This window comes from Photinus pyralis, unplaced genomic scaffold, assembly GCF_008802855.1.
Source record: "Photinus pyralis isolate 1611_PpyrPB1 unplaced genomic scaffold, Ppyr1.3 Ppyr1.4_LG3b, whole genome shotgun sequence".
Lineage (NCBI taxonomy): Eukaryota > Metazoa > Arthropoda > Insecta > Coleoptera > Lampyridae > Photinus > Photinus pyralis.
The window spans coordinates 6,037,674-6,048,867 of record NW_022170510.1 but is presented as its reverse complement, the minus strand read 5'-3'; the positions used below and the strand labels follow the sequence as shown (position 1 = coordinate 6,048,867).

General features: G+C 37.2%; 1 protein-coding gene across 1 annotated transcript; it reads right to left on the bottom strand.

Moving 5' to 3' along the window:
- Window positions 1–9,168: 9,168 nt before the first annotated feature.
- LOC116166926 (tubulin alpha-8 chain-like) lies at window positions 9,169–10,816 on the bottom strand. The gene is made up of 3 exons (XM_031482141.1): window positions 10,698–10,816; window positions 10,124–10,651; window positions 9,169–10,070 (listed from the first exon to the last, which is right to left on the bottom strand). Exons 1-3 carry the CDS (start codon window positions 10,698–10,700, stop codon window positions 9,249–9,251), a joined length of 1,353 nt encoding a protein of 450 aa, XP_031338001.1. The 5' UTR covers window positions 10,701–10,816; the 3' UTR covers window positions 9,169–9,248.
- Window positions 10,817–11,194: the final 378 nt, after the last annotated feature.

Below are 11,194 nucleotides of genomic sequence, written 5' to 3'. Positions count from 1 at the left end.
ATCAAGGTACCATCTGCATCCGCCATTTTTTTTCTTAAAGTCAAAATAACTTAAAAACCATAAATGGCAGATATGACATGAATATCAAAAGAACTGAAATTTCACGTAGAATCCAAAAATGCAATAAAAAATAGGGGTTGCCATTTAAAATAACGAAGTTACTATCTACTTCCGGTATTTCCGGAAGTGCGGCCATTTTGAAAATATTTTACATCGATTCGGCCTTCAGAGTAACTCCGAAGTACAAATTTTCAAAAACCTACCTATTTTACTTTCCCAGACACTTTTAACTAAAGCTCCGAAAAAAACACCCTCTATAGAGATATCAATTTATTTACTATAGTGTGTACAATAGTAGAGTTCTCAACACGTTTTACGTTCCTAATTGAAATAGTGTAGGTAGGCACCGATAATAAAGTGTGTTGTAATCAAATTTGTTTTCAATTTATCCTTAACTAAACGACCACCGGCGTTATAATTACGGCCTAAATTCAGTACCGTGTTAACTTAATTGTCTAAGTTGTGTGGAAGTTAGTACAATTAAAAATAATTATCGTCAATTAGTAGGCAGTAGATTTGAATTCGAGAGACCTACGTAGAAAATTATACAGCGGCCATCTCGAGACGATTATTGTAACCACTATGAAGCATTGTGGCTTGTAAAGCGATAACGTTAATGCTGATACTCGCGGAAGTTGCTCTTATTACGCGGCTAAACCGAAGATCTCTCCGGTTATAACTGATGTAAGCAATTTGTAAAACGTCTAAACAAAGTCGTTAACGATGTCCTAAAGCGAACTCGAAATCCCATACTTTATCCTTCCTTCGACGAGAACCTCGAAATCTAAATTAGCTGAAAATCCCTCGAATGGCTCTCAATCAGGAACTTAATGATATCAAATTACACGGGTGTGTGCTAGGGGCCGCTACCCAAAATATCCTTTAGTTTTCCGCGTCACGAATCCTATTGAACCCATTTAACTATTTTCCAATCACGTCAACAAATTTCTGACGTTCCACCTTTGCAAATAGGTCAACATAGCTTTTGCTCTTTTGCAATTGTACTTAGAAGACGTGCATAAATATGCACAGCGTGTTACAGAATCGTGAGAACGAGTAATCCACCGGGATTAGCAGTAGCTGCTAGTTGAAATCTCTAAGGAGCAGTGCAGATTGTCACTAGATGTTTGCACTTTTCAATTTATGCATCGCCTGTGACACACTGCAATAAGCATTTTCAGCGTATAATGTTATTAAAATCCTTACAAGAACAAATGGGAAAAATAGCAAATTGAAGTCAGATCACACAAAATCATTTACTACGGTGTTATTGTTGTGTAAACTATGCCATGACGACGTTTTATTTTGCTTTGGTACCTCTAATAACAATGGGCCACCCTGTATGTGAGTTTCATTTATTGTTGACGTTAAATGTTAGTTGGAATTTGGAATTAAGCACAATCTCGATCATATTCGAGGAAAATGTTGATGTTGTAAAGGAATTGTTTGATTTTGTTTAAATAATGACGTTGCTGATTTTTTTGTTTGTTGTTGTAAAGGTTATCTCCGATTTTTCTTGCTTCTTGTTTCGTTTGTAATCCACTGGTTTTAGATGTAAGTTAATTCCTGTAGTAAATTCGTTATTATCTTAGTATAGGTTTCTTTTACTTAGCACGTTCTTGCTCCAAAAAAAGTGGTAGGGGGTGGTGCTTCACTTCTACTTGTGCAAACCGAAATGGGTGACTGTAAGAAAGTTTAAGTAATCTCACCCTTTCAGGTAAAAAATAATTATAATCTAATCTTGGGAGCCGCCGTAAGGTAAAGTTATTGAACCGATTGGACTAGCGGTAAATAAAAATCAATAGACATCGATAAAATAAATTGAAAAAGCACTCGATTTTCAGACAAAAAGATTACTCCACTTTGTGTCACAGCGAGAGGAAAATGTACGTCTCGAGCTTGCAAATAAATTGACTGGGTCGGAGGAAAACAATAAAAAATTAAACGTCAAAGTTATAAAGTGTTTAGAATTGCCCGAAATAAAAAGAAACACAAAAACAATAGCTATAAATTTAAGATGTGTGCGATAAAAATAAATGTATTTAAAGCATTTCAAATCTCATATACGCGAATCGTCCCGACCTTTATGAAATGAAACGAATACTAAAAAAATTGCATAACTTTAATCCGACGCCCTTCCAATCTAAAATACAAAGTGAGCGCGCTCGAGCAAAAACTTTTCTGGAAAATAAATCGTTTTCGATACACTCCATTTCGAACCGAATGAAAATAGCGGTAAATGGCATCGGATTGTTAAAGTAGACGAAACTTTTTTGGTTTAACGCGACCGTTTGCAAATTACGCAAGATTTGGTACAGCAAAAATATTCTTAAATCTTGGTAACAGGCTTCCGCGTCTCATAATAACAATTTCATCTCCGTACCCAGTTCGGTGTTTACGTAATTATGCATAAATCGAGTGGAGACCTAAGAGAGATAAAAATTTGCGCATTTCCATACCCCGGAGTGACACCAAATTAACTTAAAAGCATATTCTATGTAAAGGAAAGGGAAAACATTGAAAAGAGGCGATAATGGAACATCTGTGCCTTTTTTTCTTGTTAAAAGCATTACTATCAGATTTACTCTTGGCTTTTAGCAGTATCTACCAGGTACAATTTAAGTAAAAATTTTGCACACATTTTGTTTTTAATTTATCTAAGTAAATAACGTGACGGAAACATATTTTCCTCCATTATTTGTAGATTACCCCCAATATTTTAACGTAAACACTAATTACCGAAGATTTATAACATCAGAGGAAGGCTTATTTCCCAGGCAAGCACAAGAGAAATTTTATTACGAACATTTGAGTTACGTATTAAATTTGTCCAACAATTTGAAAGACAAAAGGAAATATTGCACAGATGAAAACACATCCACCTTAACTACTTCGTTATCAGTTAAGAAGATAATTACCTCCAGTAATTAAATTCTGTAAACCGACCGTGTTAATACTTGCGATACACCCAAATGCGGTCCTTAGAGGCTTGGTACCGACTCTTTTGAGGAGGGCTAGTACAAAGTCGAACATGAACATTTATACAAAACGGCCTTGGACGCTTAGTCGACAGAACTCCGTCCACTAACTCCAAGACGGTGTCCGCGCAGGTAGAAATGGCAGTTTTGCCTAAAGAGTATCCTACCCAGACAGGAACCCGACCAATGAGCAAATGAGGCCGTATCTAGGCGAGTGTATGCCCGGAAAACGAATATAATAGATAAGGAGTAGATTGTGATCGGTTGATACGTGTCGTGGAAGCTGTCGAAACCTTTCGGGATGAGACGAGTCGTCACTTTGCGTTGGAACCGTATCGGTTTTTGTATAAATAGGAATGGGTAAGAAAAAAACACGCGACAGTCGCCATAGCGAACAAGTCGTCCGCTAAAATTCAGATTACGAGAATTAGATCGCGAAGTTAGTGTGGTAGGAAAAGGAGACGCGCAACGATTGCCTTAGAGTACAGGTCTTCCTTCACAAACCTTTTACGACCCAATTAGCTGGATTGTTAGAGATAAGTTGTTTTTAAAATTTTTAATTATCGACCACCTCAGTGCGGGGTAATATGCCCAAACAAGCTTTACAAGCTTTTCTCCATTGCGATTTTGTTTTAATTGTTCCGGAATAAATTTTAAATCAATTAATTGTGTTTATTCGAATCGCTTGTACGACCCAGATCAAGTTTCATGTCAGATTTTTCTATATGTGCTTAAGATTTATTTCAGGTGTTATATAATAAATTCTTTAACAAAAACGATATAACTAAAAAGTGTATTACCCAAACAATTACACAAAAAAAATAATCGTACGAGAAAGATCTAAGAAAACTTCAACAGTAATTCTCTGGGAAATCAAATTTATCGTTTCTATATGGTTGAATAGCTTGAAGTTACATTTGAGTGGAAAAGGTGTTCAACGGCAAAGTGAAAGGGGAGGTGGAAAAATGAGGGAAGGAGCTGGTGGGAGACTTTTTCTTACCACTGCTTCGAAAGGGATCACGACGATGTTGAAAAACAATTTCCATATGATTTATAAATGTATTCATGCAGTTTCTTCTAATTTTTTTAATCCTGGGAAAATTGTGTACACATAGTTTTTGTACTTGCCTAATATGCCCAGAATTAAATGGATCATATTTTTCAAAACAGGGTGGAAATTTTGTCTAGGACACTTCAAAACAACATTTTTTTGAAGAAGCTTTGTATGGTAACCAGGGTTATGAACAGTTGCTATCAATCTTCGTACTGTGTGATGTACGTAAATTTGTGGTCAGTGGCGTACGCCTCCAGGAGTCAAGGGGTAAAAAATGCATTGACTCTGGATACGGGGTAAAAAATGTATTATATTACATATCAAAATGTAATAAACCTAAAATTAAGGAAAATTATTGTTTTATAATTAATGTTATAACTTCACTAGCTTGCGTTGAAAAATACGCTATTCTTTTGTTAGTTATGTCAACGCAATTATTAAGATGTTTAGCAGCTGAATTAAATAGAGACGCACGCCACTGTTGATAGTTTTTAAGTTTGTAAGATGAAAAAAATGAAAATATCAGTGAAAACCCTCATTTTGATATCTGTTTCCTAAGCAGAGATATGGTGAAAATACAGGCATTCACAAATTGCAATATTCATCCAAGTTGACTTTGAAACAAACGAAACACACCGCCGCGCAAAAAGCTCGGTAGATAAGTAACTGACAGTTTCTAAATATTATGTACATCAAAGTAGGCCATATTATTGAGAGTTAAATTATATTTTTGTATTTACACTTTTCATGTCGCGCAAATAACAACGGAGCTGCGGTGATTTAAAGAAAAGCTGAAAAATCACTTTTTTTCATAATATCTAGCAAACCATGATGCATTCATCATGTTACCAGAGTGGTGCAACTGTGCCATCAAAGCGATCTGTATCCATATTTCTAAAGGAAGCGGCGATTTCCAATGAGAGATAAGGTCAATTAATTACCAAAAGAGAATATTACACACGCCAATAACTGTAAGTTTTAAATGTTTTGATTTATAGTAGTTGGTTATTTTTAGGAATTTGTATATGAAGTAATTTTGATATTCCTAAAGGAATCGACCTAGAATCGACCCGTGAAAATTCTTGCATGAGACAGATTTTGTATTATCTTTATTGATAAGAATCAAATCCAAAACAGGATTTGGTTTGGTTTGATTGGGAATTTTGCATTTCATTTGAGTGATACCATTCCATTGGTTGGACTATATTTTTTTTTAATTAACAGAAGAAGATACCAGACATTTGTTATGTACATGTACGCATTTTTTGTACTTCGTTTTATGAATGTAAATAATATGGTACAGGGTGGCCAAATAAGAAATGCGAGGTACTGTATCTGGGAACCTGTCCATCGTAGAGGCTTGCGGTAATAAAAGTTATTACTAAAACGGCCACGAGAAAAACCTGGGAAATATTTTTAAGTTTCTGAAATGTCCGCTAAGGGGCGTGATTGCAATCTGGGATCTAAAGTCACTAAATATAGAAAGTACCGCAATCCATTGGGCTCGTGTGTTAGAGAGAGAACGCATGATTTTTGCCCAAAAATGGCGGAAGTTACCAGATTCTAGTAACTTTCATGTTAGGGATTGTTCCACCTGTTTGGAGATATCTGTATATATTTTTATAAAACATGACAGTACTATGAAGTTAGGTTATAAAAAATTACAGCTATTCAGATTTTGTTGGCAGCAAATTTGCCCAAAAATGGCGGATACTTTCTATATCTAGTGACTTTACGTAATTCTAAAGTCACTAAATATAGAAAGTACCGCAATCCATTGGGCTCGTGTGTTAGAGAGAGAACGCATGATTTTTGCCCAAAAATGGCGGAAGTTACCAGATTCTAGTAACTTTAATGTTAGGGATTGTTCCACCTGTTTGGAGATACCGGGTGATTCATTAGAAGTGATGATCGCTTGAATTTCACGCGTAAGGTTTTAGTATTTTTTGCATTATTAGATTGACGGTTTGAATTTCGTTAGTAATTTTTTTCTGTCATGACTGTCATTTAAGAAACCAGTGTCGCCGTTAATTGTTGTGTGCTATTTGCGGTTTATTACTTTTTCCATTTTGAACAATTTTTAGAGTTGATTCACTAAAATATGTAACAAACATGACTGTGTCTAGTGTTAGTTTATAATTTGTGGTAAAACAGAAGCAGTATTTGTAGATTATAAATAAGTAAACGATTTCCTGAGAGCATGACGATACACCACTGCAATTAAATAAATGATCATCAGTTAGTACCAACTTCATAATTTTTTTGATTTGCGGGAAATTCAAATTGTCCTCACTTCTAATGAATCACCCGGTATCTGTATATACTTTTATAAAACATGACAGTAGGTACTATGAAGTTAGGTTATAAAAAATTACAGCTATTCAGATTTTATTTGTCAATTTTTTTAAGTTGGCAGCAAATTTGCCCAAAAATGGCGGATGATTGCGGTACTTTCTATATCTAGTGACTTTACCTTAGACCATATAGTACATGGACTGCTAATTGTAACTAAAATATGGTCAAGGACATCGCCTGGGTATGTGAGTTTCAGGGTAAACGAGCCTGTCCGAAGTTGTCCGATGAGACACGATTTGAGATTGTCAACCTATAAATTAACAAACGTCAATTGATTAATCGCCTAGATATCCCAAAAAAAGCAAACTTATTCTTATTTGTGGACGTATAGCAAATAATGAAGAGCATTTAAAGCTTCCCGTACTACGCGGTTACTATAAAGCTGCTCTTTAAGCGATCCTAGTGGTGTTTACACGACTTTAGTTTACCCTGAGATTCACATACCCACGACTACAGTGCCCTCTATCCGTGACCATCCATTTTGTATTGAAAGCATAGGGCGAATAGCAGTCCATGTACTATATGGTCTAAGGACTTTACTGGAATCTAAGAAAGTGATGTTTCTGTGAATTCCGCTATATTAACCTAACAAAAAAATGCCCGGTCTTTGAAGTCGACGATAATCTGAACCTTTTTTGTATGACAATTATTGCTGTATCTCTAAAAATGAAGTGATGGGGGGTATTCAAACGTTTCCGTAAAGAACATCCTGTATCTTCGAAACGGCTGAGCCGATTTTCACAAACTCGGGTTAATTAAAAAAAGTTATTCTTCGTCTACAAATATTATAATATTTGAAGTTTTGTTAGTTTCACATATCGCCGCTTGAGGGCTTTTTTCGTCATTCCGACAGAAATGGTTAAGTTTCTCAAAAAAATTAAATGCATTGGTCCGATTTTTTTTCATGAAAAAGTAGCAAAATGATGCCTAAACAAGCTCGCGAAAACCGCATCTCGAGATTCAAGAGGTTTGTCTATTGACTTTCATTGCTGTTATTTGCGCCTTATCCGTCACATGTAGAAATTAATTAATCTGATTTACAAAAAGTTTAAGTAACAGGAAAGGGGGGAGTAGGTAAATTTCAATAATCGATAAGCCTCACGAAGATTTTAGGTTTAAGCAAAAGGACGCTGGCCATCATAATTTTCTCTACACAGCAACTAGATTTAGGTCCAAGAATATATGTACCAAATTTGGGGTACAGACAAATCGACAGACCGACATAATTGAGATTTTGTTTGATTCGAAATCCTGGTACTTCAAAGGTCATTTTTCACCCCAATGCAATACCTCATAGTTTCATCTACGTTTTCAGTCTTAAATGGGATTTTTACCACCCGCACGTTAGTAAGAGAGGTATTGCATTGGGGTAAAAAATGATCAACCTCTTTTTTGACGAAAATACACATTGTGTGTGATGCACCAAGAATTCGAATCAAACAAAATCTCGATGCTGTCGGTCCGTTTGTACATAAAAAAATGACTTAAACGTTTTTGGACAGAATGCGCATGCGCAGGTGGGCAGGCGGTATTTGTGCTAGCAACAGCAAATTTTTTATCTTGCCATTAAACGTGCACAGTGCATCAATAAATATGTGCAAATTTTCACTTATAATTGCACAAGAGGTTTGTATTTTACCGAGTAAATTTGGGTTGTTTAGGTAATGAAAATCTGTTGTCTGGCAATTAGACAAGAAAAACTGTCAACTAATGGTGGAGCATTTTTAGGTTGACAGTTTTTCGAGTCCAATTGCTAAAAGGAAACAGATTTGAATTGCCACAACCCAAATTTACTCGGTTTAAATACAAACCTCGAGTGTAATTCGGCAGGACAATTTAACGAACAAGAAATTCACCAAACTAATCAATTATTGACAGACGTCAAACTAGTCATATGGGAAAGGATAATGCAATAATTGGTTCGAAAATGAATAAGTGAAAAAACCACTATAGTCGCTGGAAAAGTTGCATGCAACTTTTGCCGCTGTCAAAGTGACAATTTCACTGCGGCTTATGCGATTTTTTATACATGAGTTTATGAATTGTCTATGAAAAGTGGTTCTAAAATAAAGAATGTGCATACCTGCTTGATTTGATTTCTGTGTGTAAAACCAGTATAATAGGAAAAAGATTCATCGGCAGAATACTTTAGGGATTTCTGCCCACTTCCCTAGAAGAGGTATTTCCCGTTAAAAAAGTGTTCACGAAATTGATTTTCCATGCCAATCACTATTTAACTAGTACCTTGTAACGCGCGTAAAAAGATTTGAATGGACTTACCGGAAAGGAAGAGATCTTGTAAAGCTTGAACTGCTTGACATAGTATCGCCCACGTTTCTCCTTCAGTTAAGCCTGTAGGTCTCGCCGACAGAAAATCAGCAAGACTAACACCAGGTTTTACACTATTTCCACTCACTAAGTCACCCCGCCGCATACTGAAACAAAGAAACAATACGTAAATATTACCTTCGCAATATGCTCATCAAGTGGCGAGAATTTGAATTAAACTAATTTCGCAAAATGAAGTAATAACATTCAATTAGTAAGTGCGTTAGCGGGAGTGGAGGGAATGTACAGATTTTGAAAAAATCAACAGATTTAACCAGGTTGGTAGATTTTGCAAGGGTAACAATTATTGCAACAATTGTTTCCATGGTTATTTTTACTAACCCGGTTAAACCGGTTCAATTTTCGAAAACTCTATTTATGCATGAAACTCACTAAAGTGACAAAGTCGTACAATTTATTAGACGAACATAATATGGTGTGATACAACAAATTTTTTTAAGTCGCTACATCAACTATTCATACTTGTCATCATCCCCATCGCCGGACCCCTCTGACGACACTTCTTCATAATCCAATTCAAGTGCTGCTAAGTTATCACGAGCTTCGTTGAATTCGCCTTCCTCCATTCCCTCTCCAACATACCAATGGACGAAAGCTCTCTTGGCGTACATGAGATCGAATTTTCTGTTTAACTTATTCCAAGCGGATGCGATAGCGGTTGTATTAGACAACATGCATGCCGCCCTTTGAACGCGAGCTAAATCGCCCCCGGGCACCACGGTAGGTGGTTGATAGTTGATTCCCACTTTGAAACCCGTTGGACACCAGTCAACGAACCGAACGTTGCTTTTGGCCTTCATTTGAGCGATGGACGCGTTAACATCCTTGGGTACGACATCTCCACGGTAAAGTAAGCAGCAAGCCATGTATTTGCCTTGGCGCGGGTCACATTTCACCATTTGATTGCTGGGGTCAAATAGCTCCGCCGTGATTTCGGATACAGACATTCCCTCGTGGTAGGCCTTTTCAGAGGACACAACCGGCGCATAAGACGCCAAAGGGAAATGGATTCGGGGATACGGAACCAAGTTGGTTTGAAATTCTGTTAGATCCACATTTAGAGCTCCGTCGAACCTAAGAGAGGCCGTGATCGACGAAACGACTTGGCTGATTAGTCTATTCAAATTGACGTAGTCGGGGCGCTCGACGCCTAATCTCTTCCTGCAGATATCGTAGATTGCCTCGTTGTCAACCATGAAGGCGCAATCCGATTGGTTTAGAGTAGTGTGCGTCGTTAGAATCGCATTATACGGCTCCACTACAGCGGTACAAATCTTGAAAGTGGACAATCAAATTGGGAATGTACCTACGGAAACCTGGTACTTACCTGAGGCGCTGGATAGATTACAAATTCGAGCTTGCTTTTTTTCCCAAAATCTTGCGATAACTTTTGCATGAGTAGGGATGTAAATCCGGAACCGGTACCGCCGCCAAAGGAATGGAACACAAAGAAACCTTGGAGACCGCAGCACTGTTCGGCAAGCTTGTACAGCCGCTCCATTACGGCCTCGATCATCTCTTTACCAATAGTGTAATGGCCTCTCGCGTAATTATTAGCCGCATCTTCCTTTCCAGTGATCAACTGCTCGGGGTGGTACAACTGCTTGTACTTCCCAGTTCTAATCTCATCAACAACTGTAGGTTCCAAATCAATCATAATCGTCCGCGGAACCATCTTTCCATTCTCGACCTCGGAGAAAAATGTACCGTAGCAGTTGTCAGTGGAGGCCATCAACCCCTCGTTACCGGGAAGCGTGCCATCCGGTAAAATCCCGTGTTCCAAACAGTATAATTCCCAAGTGGCATTCCCAATTTGAACACCAGCCTGGCCGACGTGAACGGAAATACACTCCCTCTACAATATTGGCTAATAATAAAAGAGTAAGGATGATAAACATTACCATTTTAAACAGGAATTTTGCACCTAATTACAAAAGAAATCAAAAACGTCAGGCGAAAAATTTCAATCAGTTATTTACAAAAAAAATTTTCCATGGATACTGGAAATATTTCGTTTTTGTGGCAACCTGATTTTATTATTTATTGTGTTCATCTAGATAACCGAGTCACTACCATTTGCGGTTGGTTGAACGGCCAGGTAATTGGGTGAAAGAACAACCAATTAAGCAATTGATTCAGGCGGAAAGCATGGGAGATTGAAAAAAGTGCCTTTATTATGAAAGGTTTGGAACATCAAATGGGCATATTCAAAAATGGAGCCTTTTCGATTTATCGCTGGATCGACACTGTGATCAGATTTTTACCAGAACCAGACTCCAAGGGGGTTGGACCACGGTTGTATGGTATTCATGGTGAATTTCCGTGATGAGTTGGGTTTTAGAGCATTTCCCATAAGACAAGTGCCCAACAAATTAATATGAAAACAATACAAATCGAG

Bases quoted from the DNA above. Each gene is read 5' to 3' on its own strand.
- LOC116166926 (XM_031482141.1), bottom strand. The intron at 10,071-10,123 runs GTAAGTACCAGG...TCCACTTTCAAG, and splicing joins TAATCTATCCAGCGCCTCAG to ATTTGTACCGCTGTAGTGGA.